At 42.6% G+C, this 27,628-nt stretch overlaps 1 protein-coding gene across 1 annotated transcript in view; it reads left to right on the top strand.

Moving 5' to 3' along the window:
• Positions 1–11,922: 11,922 nt before the first annotated feature.
• The window catches only part of LOC141063342 (uncharacterized), a 50,753-nt gene continuing 35,047 nt past the window's right edge, over positions 11,923–27,628 (top strand). The window contains exon 1 of the mRNA XM_073557388.1: positions 11,923–13,185. Coding sequence (XP_073413489.1) covers positions 11,959–13,185 — 1,227 coding nt within the window. The 5' untranslated portion in view covers positions 11,923–11,958. The remainder of the gene's footprint in view (positions 13,186–27,628) is intronic.

Below are 27,628 nucleotides of genomic sequence, written 5' to 3' on the forward strand. Positions count from 1 at the left end.
CATTCCCTGCTGGGGTGAGCTGAATCTCCTTTTGCCTGTTGCTCTGTCTTCAGAATAGTCCTGAGTACTGACATAGCCTTTTTTGAAGCCTAGCGTCTTCAGGGCCTTTTTTACTGTCAGTTTGTTGGCTCTTATTATCATAGGTTTTTTCACGGATTGCAGACAGCAGCCTTCCTGTCCTTTCCTATCTAAGCTAGCTTGGGCCCCATCTTTGCTCAGTCTATCTTTCTGTCTGTGTTTTGTTCTTTCTTCTTGCTTCACCGTCATTATATGTGGGGGGCTGCCTTTTGCTTTGGGGCCTGCTCTGGGGCAGTTTAGATTTCCCTTTCTGTCTTTAGGCTATGTAGTCCTCCGGCTGTGATCGAGGGGCCTAGGGCATCGTAGGAGCCCCCCACGGCTACTGCTAGTTGTGTTGATAGGTTCAGGGGTCTGCAATCCGATAGCTGCCAACTTCTCTGGTTTTCTGGACTTAGCTAGCATTTCTATTTTTGCCTCCTACGGTGACTCAATCATAACACCCAAGGCTTGAAAAAGCGCGTCCACATTAGCCAGAATAAGATCTCCGGTTTCAAAGAAAAGGCCCAATCCTGGGGATCACCACGCAGCAGGGAAATGACAATTTTAACCTGCTGCACCGAGCTCCCTGATGAGTTAGGTTTCAAAGCAAAAAATAGTTTACAATTATTCTTAAAATTCAAAAATTTAGACCGATCTCCAAAAAACATCAGGAGTAGGGATTTTTGGTTCAACAGCAGATGAATGAGCGAGATAGGCAGAAATTACTCGCACTTCAGCAGCGAGCTGCTCAACGCGATCAGACAATCTCCTCCTGCAGCCCCAGAAAAAAGAGTAAAAAATATATTTAAAAAAATCCTGACACTTTTTTTTTTTTTTTTTGAAATTCCTTCCTTCTTTGGAGTACACTAGAGTCTACAGTTGGGCTGGTGATTCTGTTATGAATGGGTCACCGAGGAGGAGAGCAGGTCCAGGCTAAGCCACAGAAAACCAGAGAGGTTGGTACCTAAGCGGATTGCAGACCCCTGATCCTATCCACACAACTAGCAGTAGCCGTGGAGCGTACCAACGATGATCCTAGACGCCTCGGCACAGCTGTAGAGCTAACTAAGCCTAAAGCAAGAAAGGGGAAATCTAAACTGCCCCAGAGCAGACCCCAAAGGAATAGATAGCCCCCAAACATATATTGTCGGTGAGAGAAGATGAAAACACAAACACAGGCAGGAAAATAGACTGAGCAAATGAGGGGACCCACACTGACCAGACAGGACACGATAGGAAAGGCACTGTCTGCAATCATGCAAAAAAACCCTGCAAAAAGTCCAACACGTCTGATGCAAAAAACACTGAAGTCACACTACTTCGCCCCCCACTATATCAGCACTCTGGTCTCTTTTTGCTCTGCTTTCAGAATATACCAATCTAACGGGATAAAACAAACTGGCACAAGCAGTAACATATGGGCGGTGATTCAGCACAGCCCCAGCCGGAGCTGGCTGACCCGCACCAAGAAGAGATAGACAAAACCAGATCAAATGCAAACAGAATAGCAAATAAACCACTTAGCTGAAAATGTAGGGACAGAGCTGGAGAAATCAGACCTCAGGAGGAACAGGAAGCAAATCACCAGCAGGGATAGAGGAGTCGGTTGTCTTAAATCACAATCTGAAACCCCAGATCTCCAATCGTCATCATCAATATCAGGTGGCAAGCCTCTGTCAATCAGATCAGCTCCATTACCTCCAGTAACCACCAGAGGGAGCCCAGAAAGAGAACTCGCAGCCCCTCTGTTGATCTGCCTAGCTCCACTACCTTCAGTAATAACCAGAGGGAGACCAGAAAGCGAATTCACAACAGCCTATAATATTGTGGCTATTTTGAGGCTTAGAAAAAAAATTTACAAATGACACTGGCGGCGCCTATCCAGTAGCATATATCTCTTACTTATAGATGGTACTGTGCAGGCCCCTCCATCACCGGTGACATTTTTCTGGATGTAATTTTTTTATGTAAAATAGGGGGCAGGTCACTGAAAGAGCAGTGTCATAAGCCAATACAGATGAATATGTACGCAGAGCACAACATAAGTCCCCGCACACAGCCACTCCCACAACCACTCCCACAACCTCACCCCGAAGCATGAGAATCTCATTAACTGAAAGATACAAATACAGATTAAACAATTACTATCCCGCAGCTGTCCAGAAAAGGCACACCTATTAGAAGCGCCAATTCCAACGCTTTGCCATGCTCTTCCCACTTGCCCTGTGTTTTGTTTTATTTCTAATAAAAGACTTTATTCTGGCTGTGTCTTTATTTACCATATAACTATAGGATTAGTAATGGATAGGTGTCTTATAGATGTCTCTCTATTACTAAGCCATGGGCTTGATGTCACCTGACAATACAAGGGTGACATCAACCCCACAAATATGAACCCCAATTGACATCACTACAGGGCAAGTGGGAAGAACCGGGCAAAGCGCCAGAATTGGCGCATCTAATAGATGTGCCTTTTCTGGGCAGCTGCGGGCTGCTATTTTTAGGCAAGGGGTCAATATCCATGGACCCTTACAAGCCTGAGAATACCAGCCCCCAGTTGTCAGCTTTAGCAAGGCTGGATGTCAAAAATGGGGGGGACCCCACGCGGCTTTTTAATTATTTATTTAAATAATTAAAAAAAACTGTTTTGGGACCCCTCTATTTTTGATAACCAGCCTTGCTGAAGCTGACAGCTGAGGGTTGCAGCCCCCAGTTGTGAGTTTTGCCAGACTGGTTATAGAAAATACAAGGGAACCCACGTCGTTTTTTTCATTCATTTATTTAGTTATAGTGCAGGCGATGGGTGAGGAATACTCCCATCATCCGCTCCTGCTGTCACTGTTTTTAGCAGCAGGTGTAGGTTGATGGGAGTAATAGTCCCAAAAGCCCCCACCTGCTGTCATCATTCTGACTAACTCTCATCATTCTCCCCGCCAGCAGAGCAGAGGAGAATGATGAGAGCATCTTCAGCACCCACCACCGTGGAACAGCGCTTACTGTAGCGCTTCTTCCCTGTCGGCCATCCATGTGGTACTGATGCTGCACATGGTTGTCACACGTGTGCCACCAGTATTACACACAATGGACATCTCTGGTACCGGAAATATCAGGACGTGTGAAACCGGCCTTATACACAATTCTTTTTAAATGCCGAATATTTCTTCTTGAAACTCATCTGACAGAAAATATTGGAGCTTACGATAGTTTAGATTGTGAAGTCTCCGAAACCCATACGTTAATTACACCAGAGAGGTTTCGCCACTAGCTGCTCATTTATTACTGATGGAGACTGTGGAGTTTGATTGTTTCAGTAGTTCCTAATCAGGCCCCATTATTAATATCTGACGTGTGTCACTTTATGTGGTGATAAATTATTCACAAAGGATAATAGAAAACAAATGGATCTTACAAATTATTTTCCAGCTTCGCACTATACCCTACATACGGTTGTACACTACTGTCTGGGCACATGGCAGTGTTCAGAAGGGAAGGAGCGCCATTTAGCTATTTGAATGCAGATCTAGCTGGAATAGTTTGCAGACACAATGTATTCGGAGCACTGTTCGTGGTCAACTGGCAGCTCAAAAGATGTCCACCAGAAGGCACTATCTTCTCTGCTGTCCATATCCCAAGGATCAGGGGCGTATCTGGGGGGGGCAGCCGGGGCAGTTGCCCCGGGCGCCGCTGGCAGGGGGCGCAGTTGGGCCGCCTAATGCAGCGGTCCGCAGTGTCCTCCATGGCGGCTGCGTTCTGCCGCCCCCCCGGCCTGAGAGTCGGTGGTTCTCTGTATCAGCTGTCAAGCTGACAGCTGGCGCAGAGAAGGTGCGCATGCCAGCTCCCAGGGAACAATTGCACTGGCGTCTATATAGACGCCAGTACAATTGAAGCTCTGACCGCCGGGCCATAGCGAAGTCAGCAGTGTGATCAGGTCATGTGATCACACTGCTGACGTCACTCCCTGGCGTCCAGAGCGAACGCTGGTGGTAAGTGCTCCACTGTGGAGCTGAAGACACCGAAGATGGGGGGGTGTTAGTGTGGGGGGGTTAATGAGTGGGGATGGGGGGTTAATGAGTGAGAATGGGGGTTAATGAGGGGATGGGGGTTAATGTGTGGGGGGTTAATGAGTGGGGATGGGGGTTAATGTGTGGGGGGTTAATGAGTGGGGATGGGGGTTAATGTGTGGGGGGGTTAATGAAGGGATGGGGGTTAATGAGTGGAGATGGGGGTTAATGTGTGGGGGGTTAATGAGTTGGGAAGGGGGTTAATGTGTGTGGGGGGTTAATGAGTGGGGATGGGAGTTAATGTGTGTGGGGGGGAGCCAAACCAAATTCTTGTCCCGGGTGCCAGAAAGCCTAGATATGCCTCTGCCAAGGATTGACTTGCTCATCTAACACCATTACATGGATCTGGACTTACATTGGGACCCCTAGGCTTGGACCATGGTGTTACCTGCTATTCTGTGGTGTTAGATAGCAAGAGGCATAGTCAGGTAGCTGGGTCAGAACCAGAAGGACAGAATCAGAAGACACAAGAGTAGTCAGTAAATGGGCCACGGTCACAACAGGGAATAAATGCACAGAAAAAAGATGAGAAAGGGTCCAGCTTCACAAAAAAGTCCAATTTATTGTTTAAAAATAAGTCCAGAACAAAAAAGAAGAAATTCGTTCACATGAGTAACAGATGTTGGGTTACGCGTTTCGAACAAAAGCTTGTTGTTTCTCAAAGCTACTTCCCCTGGCTGTTACTACAATTTATACTCATTTCACCCAATAAAGTAAAATTTAAAACACATGATGTGAAAAGAAAAAAAAGGAAACAAAATAACTATAGTACACAAATAATTATATATACATAAAAAACGGAAGGAATTATGAAATCCATATAAAAAGAAAAGGCAGGCATTTATATAAAAAAAGAGAAAAAATGAAAAAAACATATGCATATAGATTACAATTACATTAATACCATCAATAATGGAACATCATTTCTCTTCTGGCATTCCATGCATTGGGAAAACGTGTTCAGATAAGAAAAATCCAGTATGCTTCTCGTGTTAGAAGACGTTTCTTTAAATTTCCACCTCTTGTATGTGGCATTATTTTCTCGATACCCATAACACGAAAAGATTCAGCACTTCTTTGATGTTCATTAATGAGATGTCTGGACGCAGATGAAATAGATCGATTATCACTAGAAGGAGATAAAATATCGGTTATGTGCTCAGATATGCGAGTCTTGAGCGTGCGAGGTGTGCAGCCCACATATCTCAGATTACACTCTGAACAGACAAATATATTACGTTCTTACTATTACAATTAATATATTGTTTTATTTTATGTTCATTGCAATTGGTGCTATCAAAAAAGAGTGGACAATGTCGGACTGTGCACATGTTCTGCATTTAGATGTGCCACAACGATAAAAACCGCAGCAATGCAACCATGTCCGAGACAACATATCCGATAAAGTGTTGGCTTTTTTTGCAACCACTTGACAACCTTTGGGCAAAATATTAGATAAAACGTCATCTTCAAATAGAACGGGTCAATGTTTTAGAATAAGTGTCTTAATGGTATTGAACTGAGAACTGTACTGAACAGAGCAAACAATTGTATCTTGATTTTTATCATTATTATGTGCCCTAGGTAACAACATATCATGTCTTTTCTTTTTGTGCACAATTTTCTTTGCTCTATCAAGACACCAATTAGTCTAACCTCTTTTTCCCAACTTGTCACAACATGAATTCATTTCCTTTTTCAAGATATTGTCATCATTACAATTTCTGGTAATTCTAGTAAGCTCCCCCACTGGTATAGATCTAATAGTATGCCTGGGGTGGCTACTAGAAGCATGTAGTATACTATTACCAGAAAGTGGTTTACAGAATGTAGCAGTGCTGATAACAGCACCTGCAACACCCTTCAGTGTGCGGTCCAAGAATGAAATCACATGTGGGTCAGTCACAAATGTAAATTTTAGATTGAAATCATTAGAATTAAAATACTCCACTAATTCTGATATAGCAGACACATCACCACTCTAAATAAGGAGTGTATCATCGATGTATCTGCCATACCAGAAAATGCTGGACAAAAACGGATTGTTGTCAGAATATAGAATTACCTCCTCCCAATGCGACATGACAAGATTAGCCACCGATGGCGAGTGTTTGCCGCCCATTGATACTCCTCTGCATTGCAGAAAAAAGTCCCCATCAAAGAAGAAATAATTATGAAGCATCAGAAAATGAATGACCTGCACAATATAATTACATAATTCATTAGTATAATTACTGTATTTGTACAAGTGAAATTCTAGTGCTCTAATTGCAATGTCTTGAGGGATAGAGGTGTAAAGGGCAGTGACATCGCAGCCAATCCACTGAAATTCACTGTTCCAAACCACATTTGAAAATTGATGTAGTACGTCTTTTGAGTCTTTCAAGAACACCGGAACTCGTGTAACCAGTGGTTGTAATAAGAATCTGCCCACTGGCTGAGGTGTTCAGTGAGAGACCCAACGCCCGATACAATGGGGCGCATAGGGGGTGGTGATGCACTTTTATGCACTTTAGGTAACCCATATATTGTAGGAATAATAGGGAAATCAACTTTCAAAAAATCTACCTGTGCTTTCGAGTTTAAACGCCTTTCTATGAAAATCCTTTGTGGGATCATGAGGCAATTTTCTGTATGTAGAACTGTCACTTAATAAAGCATTCATTTGATCCCTGTATTGGGCGGTATCCATGATCACGATCAGACCACCTTTATCTGCTTTTTCAATTGATATTTCAGTTGTTTTTTTAATTTCATCATTGGCTCTCTGCTGTTTGTGACTCAAATTACTTTTTTGCCTCTGTGCTTTAATTGTTACATCCAGCTCTTGAGTTCCCGCTTCATGACATTTTGAAACTTGTCCATGCACTCAGCTCTGGACTGGATGGGATAAAAACTTGGATTTTTTATGCATAAATTTTCTGCTTGAAAAACATCCCTAGAAACAATGGTATTAGTGGAATGTAACTCATTCAAATTCTTTAACCCCTTCATGACCAAGCCTATTTTGACCTTAATGACCAGGGCATTTTTTGCAATTCTGACCAGTGTCCCTTTATGAGGTAATAACTCAGGAACGCTTCAACGGATCCTAGCGATTCTGATATTGTTTTTTCCTGACATATTGGGCTTCATGTTAGTGGTAAATTTAGGTTGATAATTTTTGCGTTTATTTGTGAAAAAATCAGAAATTTGGTGAAAATTTAGAAAATTTTGCAATTTTCAAATTTTGAAATTTTTTTCTGTTAAACCAGAGAGTTATGTGACACAAAGTGATTACTAAATAACATTTCCCACATGTCTACTTTACATCAGCACAATTTTGGAAACAAAATATTTTTTTGTCAGGAAGTTATAAGGGTTAAAATTTGACCAGCGATTTCTCATTTTTACAATAAAATTTACAAAGTCATTTTTATAGGGACCACCTCACATTTGAAGTCACTTTGAGGGGTCTATATGGCAGAAAATACCCAAAAGTGACACCATTCTAAAAACTGCACCCCTCAAGGTGCTCAAAACTACATTCAAGAAGTTTATTAACCCTTCAGGTGTTTCACAGGAACTAAAGCAACGTGGAAAGAAAAAATGGACATTTTAATTTTTCCAACAAAACTTTTCTTTTAGCATCAATTTTTTCATTTTCACATGGGCAACAGGATAAAATGGATCCTAAAATTTGTTGGGCAATTTCTCCTGAGTACACTGATACCTCATATATGGTCATAAACCACTGTTTGGGCGCACGGCAGGGCTCAGAAGGGAAGGAGCACCATTTGACTTTTTGAATGGAAAATATGCTGGAATATTTAGCGGTTGCCATGTCACGTTTGGAGAGCCCCTGTGTGCATAAACATTGGAGCTCCTCCACAAGTGACCCCATTTTGGAAACTAGACCCCCCATGGAACTTATCTAGATGCATAGTGATCACTTTGAACCCCCAGGTACTTCACAAATTGATCTGTAAAAAAAAAAGTACTTTTTTTTCACAAAAATTATCTTTTAGCCTCAGTTTTTTCATTTTCACATGGGCAACAGAATAAAATGGATCCTAAAATTTGTTACAAAATTTCTCCTGAGAACACCGATACCTCATATGTGGTCATAAACCACTGTTTGAGCGCACAGCAGGGTCCGGAAGGGAAGGAGCACCATTTGACTTTTTGAATGGAAAATTAGCTCCAATCGTTATCGGACACCATGTCGCGTTTGGAGAGCCCCTGTGTACCTAAACATTGGAGCTCCCCCACAAGTGACCCCATTTTGGAAACTAGACCCCCTAAGGAACTTATCTAGATGTGTAGTGAGCACTTTGAGCCCCCAAGTGCTTCACAAAAGTTTATAACACAGAGCAGTGAAAATAAAAAATATTTTTTTTCCTCAAAAATGATTTTTAGCACACTATTTTTAATTTTCACAAGGCTAACAGGAGAAATTGGACCACAAAAGTTGTTGTCCAGTTTGTCCTGAGTACACTGGTACCCCATATGTGGGGGGGAACCACTGTTTGGGCACACGGCAGGGCTCAGAAAGGAAGGAGCGCCATTTGACTTTTAGAAATGCAAATTACTTCTAATCGTTAGCGGACACCATATCGTGTTTGGAGAGCCCCTGTGTGCCTAAACATTGGAGCTCCCCCACAAATGACCCCATTTTGGAAACTAGACCCCCCAAGGAACTTATCTAGATGTGCGGTGAGCACCTTGAACCCCCAAGCGCGTCACAGAAGTTTATAACGCAGAGCCGTGAAAATAAAAAATATTTTTTTTCCTCAAAAAAAACATTTTTTAGTGCTCAATTTTTTATTTTCACAAGGGTACCAGGATAAATTAGACCCCAAAAGTTGTTTTCCAGTTTGTCCTGAGTACGCTGGTACCCCATATGTGGGTGGGGACCACTGTTTGGGTACACGTCGGGGCTCGGAAGGGAAGTAGTGACATTATGAAATGCTGACTTTGATGGAATGGTCTGCGGGCATCATGTAACATTTGCAGAGCCCCTGATGTACCTAAACTGTGGAACCCCCCCACAAGTGACCCCATTTTGGAAACTAGATCCCCCAAGGAACTTATCTAGATGTGTGGTGAGCACCTTGAACCCCCAAGCGCATCACAGAAGTTTATAACGCAGAGCTGTGAAAATAAAAAATAATTTTTTTTCCTCAAAAAAAAGATTTTCAGCCAGCAATTTTTTATTTTCAAAGGGGTAGCAGGATATATTGGACCCCAAAAGTTGTTGTACAGTTTGTCCTGAGTACGCTGGTGCCCCATATATGGGGGGAACCATTGTTTGGGCACACATAAGGACTGGAAGTAGTGACATTTTGAAATGCAGACTTTGATGGAATGGTCTGCGGTCGTCATTACGTTTGCAGAGCCCCTGATGTGCCTAAACAATAGAAACCCCCCACAAGTGACCCCATTTTGGAAACTAGACCTCCCAAGGAACCTATCTAGATGTCTGGTGAGCACTTTGAACCCCCTAGTGCTTCACAGAAGTTTATAATGCAGAGATGTGAAAATAAAAAATAAAAAAATTTTTCCACAAAAATATTTTTTTAGCCCCCAATTTTTTATTTTCCCAAGGGTACCAGGAGAAATTAGACCCCCAAAGTTGTTGTGCAATTTTTGCTGAGTACACTGATACCCCATATGTTGGGGTAAACCACTGTTTGGGTACACGTCGGGGCTTGAAAGGGAGGGAGCACCGATTAACTTTTTGAACGCAAAATTGGCTGGAATCAATGGTTGCACCATGTCGCGTTTGGAGACCCCCTGATGTGCCTAAACAGTGGAAACCCCTCAATTCTAACTTCAACCCTAACACCAACACACCCCTAACCACAGCCCTAACCCCAACACATCTCTAACCCTAATCCCAACCCTAACCCCAACACACCCCTAACCCTAATCCCAACCCTAACCACAAGCCTAACCCTAATTCCAACCCTAACCCTCTTTCCAACCCTAACCCTCTTTCCAACCCTAACCCTCTTTCCAACCCTAACCCTCTTCCCAACCCTAACCCTCTTTCCAACCCTAACCCTTTCTCCAACCCTAAACCTCTTTCCAACGCTAACCCTCTTTCCAACCCTAACCCTCTTTCCAACCCTAACCCTTTTTCCAACCCTAACCCTAATGGAAAAATAAAAATAATTTCTTTATTTTATCAGTTGATCCTGCCTATGGGGGTGATAAACAGGGGGTTTATTTACATTTCATTCTATTTAGATCACTGTGAAAGTGATCAAAATGAATGAATGGAAATTGGAGCCGGCGGGCGCACTGCGCATGCGCCCGCCATTTTCCAATATGGCAGCGCCCATGGTCCGGGACCGCGGGACACCGGGAGCCATAACGGCACTCGGTGAGTACCGGGAGGTGGGAGGGGGGGAATCCGAAGCCGGGAGGAGTGGAGGGAAGGCGGTGGGGTAGATGATGACAGCGGCGTCACATCGCCGCTGTCATTCAGTGGCGGGGGGGCAGATCGCCCCCGTTAACGGGTGGGGGGGTCGGATCGCTGTCACCAGCCATGTCCGATGCTACAGCAATGTCGGACATGGCTGGATTGTAATATTTCATCAATTTTCATTGATGAAATATTACTATCGCTCTGATTGGCTGTTTCACTTTTAACAGCCAATCAGAGCGATCGTAGTCACGTGGGGGTGAAGCCACGCCCCCTATGCTGAAGAACAAAGCCCCCTGTATCTGCGGGTCGGGTGACCTTTCAGTGACCTAGGTCACCCGACCCGCAGGGGGGCTTTAAAGTCATGACACCACATAGGCGTCACTGGTCAGATTTGTATCAGGTTTCATGACGCCTACGTGGCGTCATTGGTTGTGAAGGGGTTAATGCTATCTGCTCAGAGAAATTGAGACCATTATATTCATTATGTGCAGAAATATTCGTAACAATAAGATCCGGTTCTTGTGCAAAGACACAAGAGTAGTCAGTAAACGGGCCATGGTCACAGCAGGGAACAAATACACAAGCCGCAAGCTGAGCACAGAGGACTGAACCAGAGGAGAACAGCGCTGTATCTGGCAGATTCCGGCCATGTGCTTTGCGATTTAGTAGGGTGTGGTGCTTTCCAATTGGCTGAAGTAGGGAGCAGATTACTCCAGCTGGACAGCAGGAACAGATCCCAGATGAGATTGGACACACCATATATGCAGAAGCCCTAACATAACTAAATGACAGAAAACCAGAATAGTCGAAATCCCCATAAAGTGATTCCATTTTACAAATTAATTCACTGAGGGTTATAATCCTTAGGAGGAGTGAATATTTTGACTCCACAGCCACTTCCGGAAATTAACACGCAGTGGATGTTAGAGTGAAAATTACACATTTGCCATTTTATTACCCAGCACATAGTGCCCAGATTGTGCTCCAGGAGACACACACCGCAAATTAAGGGGGTTCTTCTCACTATAATATTGTTAAATACAGGGATCCTAAATGTAGTTTGCGCACACTGCAAGACTCCGAAGTGAGAGCGGATTTTGCTGGATTGATTTATAGAAACTCTGTTACTTTTCAACATCCTTTGAGCCACTAATAGTGTGGGAACCTCTGTTTTTCCATTGACAGATGATGGACCTGAGTGGGGACTTGTTTTTTGTGAGATGAGAATTGGTATTATTTTCACCTACATAACATTGATTGGTTTCTTTTTATTTGATATTTGGGAGGCAGAATGAACAAACAGTTGAACACCGCACACTACTGGTTCATCCAACAAGGTTTTCTATTAGACTGTGAACTGTCATTGTCTTGGGAAATAATTAAAGTTTTTTACATAGCTTGCCATTTTTATGGACAGTTTAAGTAGAAATGTTCAAAATTATAAAACTCAAGGATATTTTATTGATTTTTTTTATCTTAGCAGATAACTGTACCAGGAGATCAGAGGGACAGCTGACATCTTCAATTTTTAAATCTGATGATCTTGAGATCCTACAAGATACAACTGAAGTGACTGATATTACTCCAGATATAGCATCATCCATTCACAGCAAAGATCTGTCATCTGATCCTATGAAACAGGTCCCATCTTCTGATTCATTACTGACTACTAAGGAAAATCAAAGTCACAAAAGAGGCAATAAAAAACAAACTGCTCCTAAAGCAAAGAAGTCATTTTCATGTTCAGAATGTGGGAAATGTTTTAATCATAACTCAAAATTGGTTAGGCACCAGAGGACTCACACAGAGGAGAAGCCCTTTTCCTGTTCAGAGTGTGAGAAATATTTTACTCAGATATCGGACCTTGTTGCTCACCAGAGAATTCACACAGGAGAGAAGCCTTTTTCATGTTCAGAATGTGGGAAATGTTTTGCACATAAATCACTGCTTGTTATTCACCAGAGAATTCACACAGGGGAGAAGCCTTTTTCATGTTCAGAATGTGGGAAATGTTTTGCACATAAATCACTGCTTGTTATTCACCAGAGAACTCACACGGGGGAGAAGCCTTTTTCATGTTCAGAATGTGGGAAATATTTTAATTGTAACTCAAAATTGTTTAGGCACCAGAGGACTCACACAGGAGAGAAGCCTTTTTCCTGCTCAGAATGTGAGAAATGGTTTAAACAGAAATCAGACCTTGTTATTCACCAGAGAACTCACACAGGGGAGAAGCCTTTTTCATGTTCAGAATGTGAGAAATGGTTTAATCATAACTCAAACTTGGTTAGGCACCAGAGGACTCACACAGGGGAGAAGCCTTTTTCCTGTTCAGAATGTGGGAAATGTTTTAAACAGAAATCAGACCTTGTTATCCACCAGAGAATTCACACAGGGGAGCTTTTTTCATGTTCAGAATGTGGGAAATGTTTTAATCTTAACTCACATTTGATAGGGCACCAGAGAATTCACACAGGGGAGAAGCCTTTTTCATGTTCAGAATGTGGGAAATGTTTTAGGCATAACTCAAATTTGGTTAGGCACAAGAGAACCCACACAGAGGAGAGGCATTTTTCATGTTCAGAATGTGGGAAATGTTTTAACCAGAAAGAGAATCTTGTTAAACATCAGAGCAGTCACACAGAGGAGAAGCCTTTTTCATTTTCTTAATGTGGGAAATATTTTACTTGGAAATCAACTGTTAATAAACATCAGAGATGTCACATAGAGAAGAAGCCTTTTTTTGTTTAGATTGTTGAAATCGTTTTAACCAAAATTGGATCTTCTTAAAGGGGTTATCTCTTGTCATTCCTCTTTGCTGACAAAAGGATAAAACTAAACTTTATTACTTCCAAATGTAAATTGTTAAAAATGCATTTTCTTGTATATTATTCAGGACTTGTTACCAGATGTGACTCTATAAAATATGACAATATCTTATAAAAAAAAATGTAGTGGTTTATTTGGATTCTTCCATCAAAGAAAAGATTATTACAGAAAAACATAAAAATAGATGCATGATTATAAAGAGAGATTGTCCATTTGTTCATAGATCCTTCTTTCCTAGAACTCTGAAAAAAGGCATCTGTCTTGTAGTACGCAGCTTCTATGGATGGTGATTAGATTACATACCAGCTGTCCATTCAATGTCGTGTCCGAGCAGAGATGACTCCTCGAGTCTGTGTCTCATGGTGGGGAAGGAGAGAGAGCGAGCACCCTCTAGAGTAAACCCAACATATATATCCGTCTGTTAGAGCACGTGGTCTATATATATATATGGAGTTGACATTTACTATGAGCTAATCTTACATATGTAGTGGAGTTGACATTTCTTTTCACTAAAGAACAGGCTAAATTACAGCACTAAACCCAGGGACATGGTATACTTATTATTATAAAAAGGTTCAGATTTCACATGCTGTGGTTTGTCATGTCAAGCCATGCAATAAAGGCACACACAGAACACATTTAAAATGCAGTTAGTTATTTTCTTTTAAGTGTTAAATATATGAAATCATGCAATTATTGCAACTTCCTGTGTAAATAAAGGCATAAATCCTTTTAAGAGAATTTTTCCCGATTAAGTCCTGCTTTGAAATGAAAATTCTAAGGAAAAATAAAAGAGAAGGTTAATATCATATTCATAATTCTAAATATTATTACTGGAGTAAATTTTAATTTTCACTAAAAAAATACAGATCTACAATCTCTACTTCTACAAACACTCTATATATACTGTATGAATATGTATATCTACAAAGCTATAGAACTACAGAATTATACTCTATATAATAATTACATATAACTGACTAATACATTGTATAACACTTTTACACAACATATAATTACTTTTTTAGCCAATTCCTAAACCCAATCTTATTTCTCTGCAAAAAATATCCTGAAAAGTTCTTGCGATTTTGAAGCTGATGGATTGTCTGAGCAGAGTGTTCAGTTTACAGACCATGATGTCACTCACCACCTGCTTCTGTCTGTCAAATTCCGCCATCTTTTTTACAGAAAGAAGAAGATCAGAACTTTGAATTTTTCTTAACTCAAACTGTGAAGATTTTTCGGTGGTCTGCATCATTCCATAAGGCTTAAAGCAAACGTGATTTTCTTCGTTCTTCATAGATTTGATTACAGGGATAGTTTGATACAGGCTTCTGATAAGATTTTACTCTGCCTGTCTTTACAAAATTAGCATGATTTATTTCCCGTTCACGATTCTCGTGTTTTCTGGCAAAATCAAGGGATTGCGCACATTCAAATAAAGAATCTATTTGTGACGCAATAACACGAGATGCAGGATTTAGAAACCCAAATTTATTTACAAAACTCTTTATCATGGACTGTGTTTTGACATTTTCAATGAGCATTCTGTACAAGCGATCAAATATGGACATAAATGTATAAGTGCATTCCTTCCGACCAATCCTTAATTTTTGAAGAATATCAATATCTGGATAATTTTCATTTGATGCACAAAAGAATCAGAATTTTTAATCTGTCTTTATCATTTAAGTTCACATGTTTATCACCAGATATCTTTAAAGATAACCGCCTGGAAAAGGTTACAGGGATCCACATTTTAAACAACTGATTCTTTCCTCATTAGTCAAATCAAATTTGTCAACACAGCTTTCAAAAACCCCAGAGTTTCTACAAACATGGATTTTGTTTTCATATGCAGGAATGATTTTGCATAATTTTAACAAATTTTTCCTAACTTTATTTTGGAGTTGGGCCTGTGAGTCGTCTATTTTTAGTGGTCCATCTTTCCTTGTACGGCATCTATGTCAGTTCTGAAGTCTCCTCCTACTTCTCCATCTTATTCCACGTCTGCAAGGTCACCTTGAATGGCTGCTACCTCTTGTAACTGCTTCTCCACGTTACAGTGAATCTCGGAAACATCACTATTTTCCTTTACACAACAATAATTTTTGGATTTCTCTGATACAAGTTTGTGAAATACATCAATCATTTGTAAAATATTTTTCAATTTCTCTCTTTCTCTATTAAAGGACAACAGCTTAGAATCTAACTTTAGAGTTTCCATTTCACATTCTGCATATAAGCTGAGCCATAATACATCCAAATTAGACTCGTCTACAGACATAAATTTCAGTTTACTCTGCTTAGAAAACGAAGTAATGACATCCATATTTCTTACCTTGAAATATCTCAGCTTGTAGTTCCTTTGATGACAACGCTGGGCTCTTGTCTTCACACGTCTATCTTCAGCACGTCTGGCACTTGTAGTACTTCTCAATCCATCTGGCAATTCTTAGTCCTCACTTCTAGGTTCTGTCTGATTCTTGTGACTTGTACATAGTAGTGGAGTTCCTGATAACTTGCACATCTGACGTTAGCAAAGATCTTTAAAATTCCCCCTCGGGCAAGTTGAGGGAAATCCGCCAAAAAAAAAAGGACAAAAATTCAGATATGGCTGGCTCTCCAATGTTAAAAATACATATTCTTGTATATTATTCAGTACTTGTTACCAGATGTGATACTCTAAAATATGACAATGTTCTTATAAAAAATGTAGTGGTTTATTTGGATTCTTCCATCAAAAAAGATTATTACAGAAAAACATAAAATGAGGTGAAATGATTTTAAAGTGATTGTCCATTTGTTCATAGCTAAGCTTGTATCCTTCTTTCCCTGGAACTCTGAATGGTAAATGGCGTCTGTCTCTGTTAAGAGCTTCTCTCGATGTCACACATGGTGATTCAGTTACATACCAGCTGTTCATTCAATGTAGTGTCCAAACAGTGATGTCCCTTCAGATGGTAGTGAAGGAGAGCACCCCCCTAGAGTAAGTCCCAACATATATATCCGTCTGTTAGAGCACGTGGTCTATATATATATGGAGTTGACGTTTACCATGAGCTAAACTTACATATGTAGTGGAGTTGACATTTACCATGAGCTAAACTTACAGAAATAGCATATAGTGTCACCAAAAGCAATGCATTCAGTACAGAACTGAGTGTAATAAAAAATTAACAACCGATTAATATTTAACAGCAGGTCACAGGAAATGGGCCAACCAATATTCAGGAAGCTTAGACATGCTAATTAGCTCAAAAAGCGCTCCAGACATTCAGGAAGTATGCCTCCATGGAGCATCATGGCACCCTACTACCTCAATGTGGAGATGCTAATTGTGTTAATGCAGGAGTGGCCGGAAATCTGGGACCAACGTGATGCCCATTATGCCAACCAGGCAAGAAAGTAGGCGTCATGGAGGCGCATATGTCACCAGATGTTCCACGATTTTGGTGATCGGCCACGTGAGGAGCAGCAGCAAATGAGTAAGTACAACCAAAACAAGTGTTTCAAATTACCTCACATCAAAACAGCCATTTGGAATAAGGCCCCCCTCTTTCCTGTGCTTGGCCTTTTAGCCTCTTGAGGTGTGTAGATTTTTATTTGATCCATTGTTTTACCCTGACATAATTGGTCCCTGTCCACAAGCTCCTCATCCTCCTAGGCAAACAATTTATGAGTAGTTACTTGACCCCTGAGCTATTGTGACCTTGTGTATCTGGCCTGGATGCCCCAATTATATATGCCACCCTGGGTATAAAGCTTACCCTCAAAGGCCACATGACTATGCAACTTTTAGCAAATTTTATCTTGCAAATATGTGAAATTTAAATTATTTCCTGTCACATTGAAGTTGAAGATTTGATGAGACGCTGGCACAGCATCCGCGACCAGTACAGGCGGGAACGTCAGCAGCGGGCCAGGAGTGGTGATACGGGCCCCCCACAAAGCTCAAATATGTGTATTATGATCGCCTCTCCTTCCTCGCTCCAATTCTGGATCTGAGACCGTAAGTAGATACCTCACACCACATTACACAGATACTTTACAGGGCCAAAACTAATGTTTTGAATTTTGGCTATGTTATATTTCATAACAGAACTCAATCAAACCTTAAGGAAAAGGAAACTGGCTCAGATACAGAGCCCATCATCAATTCTGTGGCTGTAGGGGAAGATGTGGCTGACCCATCTTCTCCCCCTCCAAGAATCATGGGTCAAGTTTCTTCATCTGATAACCCAGCGCCTGCCCTTGCATGTGGACCTGCACCACAAACCCCACCACCAGGACCACATCCACAAGCAGGACCATCTGCTGCAGTACCATCTGCCATACAGGATGAGCAGGGCAACATCAGCAGCAGCCCAACTGCCCAGCTACAGGACCCCCCACAGCCTGCTGGACCATCCTGGCGAGGAAGAAGAAGGCGCCAGATCCCTGCCCAAGATACCTGTACCAATGTTGACACAGGGGTACTGAACTATCTTTCTCAAGTTAATAATGATTATGGGGAGTAGGCGTACTCACGCAGCCTGGCCCGGTATCTTAGGCCCCTTCCCCGTGAGGTGAGGCTACGTATTCGAGGATGTTTTCAGATCCTGCTTGACGCAAGCACACACCCAAATACCCCATATGAGTTATTTGAATATCTGGAGAGGTGGCAGCTTTCCTTAAGGAATCTGATGCGCCTTAGACCCCCCACACATGTTTGCTCAATCAGGCTCTGAGGATCCTCCAACATGTGGGCCAACACCTCAACCCCTTCCTCTCCCTACCCAACCTTGACCACAGCAGCCACATATGTCTGCCTCGAGCCAACCTCACCAATAGTTCCCACCCAGTGTTGGAGGCTGGTCCCAACCTGGTTGGGGACAACATGGCTATTTTGGTGGGTATGAGCCACGGGCCTATCATCCCCAACAAGAGGCCTCTCTCCAGTTTCAGTCAGCCCATTACCCACTACAATCACAGTAGGCAGTACACTACCCACATCATGGGCAACAGTATGCCCCCACACAAGGCGATGGGCAAGTTGGGCAAAATAGCCAGCAGCAAACACAGGCTGGTCTTCCAACTTCTCCCCCGACCTACCACCATTTGTAATGTTGGAATATTGTTTTTGCATAATGTTGTGTTTTTGTTTTATTGGGTTCAGCAAATGTCTTGGTTGTAACTTTGCAAATCAGCAAAAAGGCCACTTTGGGCCATTGCCACATTTACCATATGGCAATAATATGGGTTGAAAAAACCAAAAAGACAAAAGTAAAAATTTGTCTACACAATTTTATGTCTGTGTCTCAATTTTGAAAAAATTTCATAACATACGCTTAGGCTAGTTTCACACTTGCTTTTTTTTGCAGCTCGTTTTTCCCGCAAAAAAACGCATTAAAAAAACGCATACAAATGCATACAAACGCTGCGTTTTTTTCAAGCATTTTAATGCGCATGCAGGAAAAAAAAGCAGCGTTTTTGCGCGTTTGTATGCGTTTTTTGTGCGTTTGCGTTTTTTTACAGATTTTGGAAAAACCCCACAAAAAAGAAAAAACAACCATTCAACAACACACAAGACCAATGGGACTTCATTGTGGGTGTGGTATGTTAATATATATAGACCCTGTCTACAGTATTCTTCACATTTGCTTGATTCTTCTCGTGACCATGGATCTGCGCTGGAAGAGTTTTCACTTCAACTTGGATTTGGACATCGCGATGGCTCAGGCGTATGCAGTTGCTTGCCATGAACAAAGGAAGAGAGAGAGGCAGCGAAGACGGCGGCGTATGTGGATACATCCGATTGTTGAACTCCGGGAGAGCCGTGGGGCATACCACACCCTCTACAGCGAGCTACGTGCAAACCCGGAGAAATTTACTGATTATATCCGGATGTCCCACGAAAGTTTCATGGATTTGCTTGCTCGTGTCCAACAATCCATCCGGAGACAGGACACACAGCTCCGTCGTGCGATTCCTCCTGAGGAACGGCTACTGGTGACATTACGGTATGTTTTAAAAACAAAGGGGTGTGGTCTGATGTTTTTTTTTGTAAATTTAGTATTCAAAACCTTGGGTAATTAGTTTTCGTGAATGTACTAATATTTTTTTTTATAGTTTTTAAAAATAATATACATAAATATTAATTTTACTTCTTTGTCTGTTCACAGATTCCTGGCGACTGGAGAAACCCTATCCTCACTACACTTCCAGTACCGTATTGGAATCTCTACCTTGTCTGGAATTGTTGCTGACACCTGCCGGGCTCTCTGGAATGTTCTTTGCCCAGAATTTATGCCCCTGCCCACCGCTGAAAAGTGGATGGAAATTGCTGACAAATTCTGGACAGTATGCAATTTTCCCAACTGTTTGGGAGCTGTTGATGGGAAACACATACGGATCATCAAACCCCAAAGAACGGGATCTGAGTACTATAATTACAAAAAGTACTTTTCAATAGTACTCATTGCAATTGCGGATGCCGGATGTATGTTTGTAGCAGTGGACATTGGAGCATTTGGCCGTGGTAATGACTCGCAGGCTTTTAAAAACTCAGACATGGGCCGGAGGTTGTATGGCAACCAATTTAATTTCCCTATGCCACGGCCTCTTCCTCACACCGAAGCTCCGCCACTGCCCTTTGTAATGGTTGGCGATGAGGCTTTTCAAATGTGCGGAAACTTACTGAAACCCTACTCCAGCCGGGACTTGGACCACACCAAAAAAATTTTTAATTACAGGCTGACCAGGGCCAGAAGAACTGTCGAGTGTGCTTTTGGGATTCTTGTTTCCAGATGGCGAATTCTGGGCACGGCCATTAATCTTAAACTTGAAACAGTCGATGAGGTGGTGAAGGCCTGTGTGGTTCTACATAACTTTGTGATGGCTAAAGAGCACCCGACCTTTGAACTGGACGATGATGCTCCTAACCCATTGCCTGAATTCACTCAGCACACTCTCAGGTCATCCGTTGAAGTTGGCCAAATGAGGGACAAATTTGCGGCCTACTTTATTTCTGATGTAGGACGGGTGCACTGGCAAGATGAAATTGTGTAATGTTGTTGTTTATGGTAATAAAAATCCTTATTTGATACCATTACTGAGTGCACTATATTTTTTAAACTCCAATTAATTAAAAAACTTCCCATGTATAACTGAATTTTGTTATGTTCACACACCTGGGCAGGTAAATACACATACGAGTTAAAATGCAGCATTGATAGTCTGCGTGAAATATATTGGAACGAGCAAAGCTGCAGGCCATGAATCAGGAAACCATTTTTTTTCAAGAGAAAATTGTGCAACTAGTTTAAAACAAAGTATGTGATTTTCTCAAAACACAACCCTCAAAACCCAACCCCAATGAAAGTCCATGGGGAATACAAGTCAGCATTGAGTGGATGAATGTAATCTGCTCATGTAATCTGCTCCATTACAAGTTATTACACTAGGCCTTGGAATGACTATACTAGGCCGTGGTATTTCAAATATGAGTATAGTAGGCCTTGGGGCTAGTAGTATAGTAATATGTGAAATACCACGGCCTAGTATAGTCATACCAAGGCCTACTGTAATAACTCGAATTTTACCAACTAGCATCTTGTTTCACAAAAAACAAACTGGTGAAACTAGAAAGAAACTTATTTTTTAGAAAAGTTTCAACAGTTTTTTTTTCATGAAACCAGATTCTATTTGGTAAAACTAGAGTTATTACACTAGGCCTTGGAATGACTATACTAGGCCGTGGTATTTCAAATATGAGTATAGTAGGCCTTGGGGCTAGTAGTATAGTAATATGTGAAATACCACGGCCTAGTATAGTCATACCAAGGCCTACTGTAATAACTCGATTTTTAACAACTAGCATCTTGTTTCACAAAAAACAAACTGGTGAAACTAGAAAGAAACTTATTTTTTAGAAAAGTTTCAACAGTTTGTTTTTCATGAAACCAGATTCTATTTGGTAAAACTAGAGTTATTACACTAGGCCTTGGAATGACTATACTAGGCCGTGGTATTTCACATATGACTATACTAGACCTTGGGTTGGTTTTTAACATGTATTTACCCATCAGTGTGTGTGAGCGGCGCAAACAACATTAATGAAACTTATTAATGGTGAACCACAAATGTAAATTTATTTTTTATCACAAAAAAAAAAATAAAAATTATTTTTTACGGCGTTTGGGGGCAGATGGTTTCAATTTGGGGGTGTGCAGGGAATATGTAACACTTGCAGTTGAAGACGGTGTTTGAGGGGAAGGGGCAACAAAACTTGTGGGGGAAGGTAGTCCAGTTAAGGGAATTAAACTTGGAACACTTGTAGGAGAGGAAATCTGTTCAGGTACATTAGTTGTAATGGCATGTCGCCGTAGGCTTGTGTGCCTTTGGCCCAATGCCCGCCTTGATTGATTTCGCCTTGAAGTAGGGGCAAATATGGAATGTAGGTCCCCCGTCTGCTGGTATGGCTGCTGCTGCTGAGGTCGCGGCTGCTGCTGCAGAGGTGGCGGCTGCTGCTGAGGTGGCGGCTGCTGCTGAGGTGGCGGCTGCTGCTGAGGTGGCTGCTGCTGCTGAGGTGGTTGCTGCTGCTGCTGAGGTGGCGGCTGCTGCTGAGGTGGCGGCTGCTGCTGAGGTGGCGGCTGCTGCTGAGGTGGCTGCTGCTGCTGAGGTGGCTGCTGCTGCTGAGGTGGCTGCTGCTGCTCTTCGTTGTCAGTGCTCGTCCTTGCAGGAGGACTGGTGGCGGCAGTGATGGCCCAGGTTTGCAGAGTGGTGGTGGCAGGGCTACTACATGTTGTTGTAGCGGCAGGGCTGTTCCATGTTTGCCTAGTGGTGGCTGAGCTCCACGCATGCATGGGATTGGCGGTGGTGCTCCAGACAGGAGCAGCGCTTGCCATGGTGGTGTCGGTGAAGTGACCAGCTGCACTCAGACTTGTGGTGGTGTAACGGTGGGTGTCCTGGCTTTGAATAGAGGTGTCCGTGCAGTGGTATGCAGCACAAGTCGGTAGTGAGGTGAAGCGAGTCAATGGTGGCACAGGTGGAAAGGACACCACTGACTGCTGACCGTACCGATTATGCTGCATAGCCTGCAAGAAAGCATTGTTGCAGGCCTGCAGCACATTCAGCTGTTGATCAGGACTAAGGTGTTCCGCCATGCCCTTTTCAATCTTACTAAAAAAATGGTGTGCTGGTCTGTTGAGGTCGGCCTCCAGACGGTCAAGGCGCTGTTCTACAGAATTGAAGCGGTGTTCAAAGTGGTTAAAACCACGTTCCATGAGTGCAAAACCGCTTTCAACTCTGTCGGACAGTGACTTGAGGCTGGAATTAAATGTCTCGCTCAAATGCATAAACTCGGGCAAGACATTCCTGTCCAAGGCCCTCTGCCGCTGGCGGGTAGTGCCCGCATAACCAGTGGCAGAGACCTGGGACAGGGGAACACCTGATGGCCCAGCTTCCTGGTCACCAGCTGTGTGTGTGGTTGACCTGCAAGGTGCTTCCTGGCTGTCGGATGGCTGGGACGGGTCAGAGGACGTCCGAGGAAGGACCGCTCCAGGGCCAGGTTGCAGGGTGCTGCTCCAGGTGCTGTGGAAGAAAGGAAAATCATTACTACCATGCCTTTACAAGAAGCATCAGCTGTGGATTAGAAAAACACAGATTAATAAAAATAAAAACCCAAAATGTATAATACGATCTTGTGGCAAGGACCGGTCTTAGGAACTGCAATGCGTGATAGTGACGGTATCTAGTTCTGGTCCTTGACGCAGATCCACTGCGAACCTGGCCCTCAGCACGAACATCACTGTTGAAGCGGTCCTTGATCGAACGCCAACGTGTTCGGACTTTGTCCACTGTTGATAAAAAAAAAAACAGTGCCGTCAAGGACAACAGTCACTGCGGCACAATGTAGCAATACAATACTCAAAGCAGTCACTGTAGACCCCGATGACACTGTTGGGTTTCCTGCTAGAATACGCCTAGCACGAAACCCAACAGTGCCGTCAAGGACAACAGTCACTGCGGCACAATGTAGCAATACAATACTCAAAGCAGTCACTGTAGACCCCGATGACACTGTTGGGTTTCCTGCTAGAATACGCCTAGCACGAAACCCAACAGTGCCGTCAAGGACAACAGTCACTGCGGCACAATGTAGCAATACAATACTCAAAGCAGTCACTGTAGACCCCGATGACACTGTTGGGTTTCCTGCTAGAATACGCCTAGCACGAAACCTAACAGTGCCGTCAAGGACAACCGTCACTGCGGCACAATGTAGCAATACAATACTCAAAGCAGTCACTGTAGACCCCGATGACACTGTTGGGTTTCCTGCTAGAATACGCCTAGCACGAAACCCAACAGTGCCGTCAAGGACAACAGTCACTGCGGCACAATGTAGCAATACAATACTCAAAGCAGTCACTGTAGACCCCGATGACACTGTTGGGTTTCCTGCTAGAATACGCCTAGCACGAAACCCAACAGTGCCGTCAAGGACAACAGTCACTGCGGCACAATGTAGCAATACAATACTCAAAGCAGTCACTGTAGACCCCGATGACACTGTTGGGTTTCCTGCTAGAATACGCCTAGCACGAAACCCAACAGTGCCGTCAAGGACAACAGTCACTGCGGCACAATACAGAGCAGGGAAATACTCACTAAACGCCTTTTTGGAGGATGCTGTGGCGCTGTCCCAGCCATCCATCAACGCTGCGGCCACCTCATTCCATAGCCGCCGGGTCACCACATTGTCCTTGTACAGCCGGTCACGGCTGTCCCACAACGGCGAACGCTCCTGGACCAGGCTGATGAGCTGCTCATTATCCAGGTAGACGTCTTCATCCCGTTGTGGAACCTAGACAAAACACATTCATTAGAATAATCAAATTTAAATTGAATAAAAAGTTACAAAAAAAGAAACAAAAAAAAGAGTAAAAATAGAAGATAAAAAATAAAGAACATTACAAATCATTTGATACTTACATTCCGTATCACCACCGGGACTTGGCTTCGCTGCTCCTGCTCTTCGCCCTCACTAGTGCCGTCCGCAGATGATGATGACGATGTCTTAAGAAAGTTGAAAAAAACGTAAGAGATTTGGAGAAGCAGCAGATATACTTACCAGATGCACGAAAATAATCACCTCACGGTCTGCTTGCGCCAATTCCTGCCGCGATGGGGAATACTCCGATTCTGAAGACATACAACATGTAAAAATAATAAAAATCATTAGTACATACATAATTTAAAAGGACAGGCATATAATGTAATATACTCACATTCTTCGCTGATATAATGGGTTCTTGGTTGACTGTCTGCTCTTCAATCTGTCAGTGTAGTAGTGGCAGAGTTTTGGCAGGCACCTCCTTTATATAGACTTTTTTTTTTTGACTTTAGAAGATTCTAACTAGGATAAAAAGTGGACACCACCCAAAAAACGCAGCGCTAAAAAATCGCATACCTGCGCATGCCAGTGCGCACGTATGCGCATCCATAGGCTATAATGGCCATTTTTAGCGCAAAACGTGCGCATACGTGCGCATGCGCTTTTTTCCAGGGCCAAAAAATGCAACATGCAGCGTCTGGAAAATACCAACGCACACCCCAAAAAAACGCAGCGCATGAAAATCGCATACATGCGCTTACAAGCGCGCATGTATGCGCACCCATGTTAAATATAGGGGAAAAATCGCATGCGCATGTATGCGTTTTTTTCCAGCGCTAAAAAACGCAAATGTGAAACCAGCCTTACCAAGGCAATTACACAGTGAGCGAACCATAAGGGTTTGAAATATATATATTTACACAGACAAAAAGCACAAAATTATAACATAGACACAGCATGCTCTTGCCAAGAAGTTTCCCCCTCAGGTGACATAAAATAATTTGTGAAAATATCTCGCACTTTGAGAGCAGAGAGCGGTCTACGTTGAGGGTTGACATGTGGTCTTGCCCTACGCACAATGTCCGACCCACGCACAACACCAGCAGAGGAGGAACAATCATGTATCCTGGTGAAGTTATGAAGAACGACACAGGCTTTTATAGCTTCATTAACATTTTGTTCACTCAGCTGAATGGCAGACTGGAGGACCCACCCTTTGGCACAAAGAATGCCAAAGGACATAAGGGACTGATTCTTGAGTTGAGCCTGGTAGCTGGCGTGGTGGGGGTAGATCTAACTGGTTAGTGCGTAACCGCCGACCCATAATGGAAGTATTGAAGACTCTTGAGTCTCCCGTCCTTCCATAGGCCCCGTTGTCGACAATTATAAACTTGTATTGAGGGTCGGCCAGAGCCAACAATACAACAGAAAAGTATTGTTTATAATTGAAGAATTGGGAGCCAGAGTTCGGCTGCTTACACACCCGGATATGTTTCCCATCAAGGGCCCCAATACAATTAGGAAACTGGCATTCCTCCTCAAAGTCCCTTGAGATCCTCAACCAGTCTTCCATCCTGGGCTCGGGCATGACGACTTGATGTAGTCTTTACCAGATTTCACTACATGTTGGCCTGACTATGCCAGAAATGGTAGATCTTCCAATGAGAAACTCATGGTGGAGGGCGGCATAAGACAGGCCAGTGGACAGGAAGCTGAAGAACAGCAGAAATGTGACATTTAGAACCAAAAAATGAGAAAAACAGCAGCTACATACATAACCAAAATGTTGGGGTTTCATATCTACTAACACACATATTTTTTCAAGGATAATGACTACGTGATATTCAGTACATATTACACATAACATTCTGGTGTGTAAGTTTAAATATATCTGGACTAAGATGAGGCCAAAACAAACCAAACAAATCCGAAAAGACACATACTTTGGCCAACACCTCATGAACATAGAGAAGGTGGTTGTATAGTACATACCGTAATGTGAGTAGAAGTCGCTCCTCTGCAGTCTAGCTTTGCGCATCCTTGTGTTCTGAAAGGTTATCCCAGGGCGCACTGTCTCCAAGAGTAGATCAAATGTTGCAAGGCTCATGCGACAGTATTGGTAGAATTTAGCTGGATGCTCCCACAGAGAAGAATAGAGGCGGTGAAAATGACCTCTTGTGAGTCGTTGCCTCAAAAGTGGATGGACCCACATGCGTCTCCTCCTCCGCGGATCCACTATCACTGGGTATGGCTATCCAAAGCAGCGTGACAAAAGCCAGTTGAAGAGAACCTGCTCAGTTGTGTTGAAACTCAGACTGTCATGTTGGCCATACAACACCAACACACCTAGACAAGGCAAGGTCAAAAATGGACAGAATGGAGGCAGCCACCTGTTACAGAGGCAATAAATAGGGTGTAGGCTAATGATTTCAATAGTTTGCAGGCCTCAAAACCGTTACATGTCCATTTTGCAAGCCTGTGAGAAAATCTCCGCATACGGATGCCATACGGATTACATACGGATGCAGACATGCGCAAAATACGCGACCACACCTTGAGTACGGATGACATACGGAGCACTATTTAGGGGTCATTCATCCGTATTACGCATGTAAACTACGGACCGTATTTTGCGTCGGTTAGTGTGACCCCGGCCTATGGGTCAAAATAGTGTATAAGCCGACCTAACTCCTGTTCAGGGAGATCTCTTATATCTTGAGAATCTCCAGCACGGACCGCATCATGCCTCAAGACCACATGTAAGAACCAATGAATGCTTGTTTTCTCTTCTTTTAATCTATTACTTATTTCTGTGTGCTATGAACTTACTTTTCTTCATTTTTGTAATCACTTTTTGAATGAACATTAACAAGATTTGCTTTATCCACACAATTCAGTATTGTTTCCCTTTCTATCCTCACCGTGCTCTTACTTAAAAAGTAGGAAAGTGTTCTTTTTTCTACACATAGTTGTGTCAATATAACTGTAATGACCCGCAGAACACAGCGATCAGATTATTTACAGGAATCGGTAAATTACGGGAAAAACAAAATGGCGTAATTGATATTTTTCTCTATAAAACCCATAAAATAATGTGATAAAGCTGTGATGCGGACGGAGGACGTGTTCACACGTAGCGTAAATGCTGCGTTCTTTCTTCTGTAAATGTCTGACCCAGATGACGCATTGACAATCCTCCCTGATTATAGCGCGTTTGCTGCGTTTCTTCTTTTTTGCATTTTCCCCCATATTTGATGCTTTTTTGGCAGATATGAATCCGCGTTTAACACTTTTTTAATAGTACAGAAAAGCTTTGATTCTGCGCTTATAAATGTGACGGCGGTTTTCTCTTCATACATTTTTTTTCTTAATACGTTTTTTTCAGAAGAA

Source organism: Dendrobates tinctorius, unplaced genomic scaffold, assembly GCF_039654945.1.
Source record: "Dendrobates tinctorius isolate UK_male_01 unplaced genomic scaffold, ASM3965494v1 ptg000249l, whole genome shotgun sequence".
Lineage (NCBI taxonomy): Eukaryota > Metazoa > Chordata > Amphibia > Anura > Dendrobatidae > Dendrobates > Dendrobates tinctorius.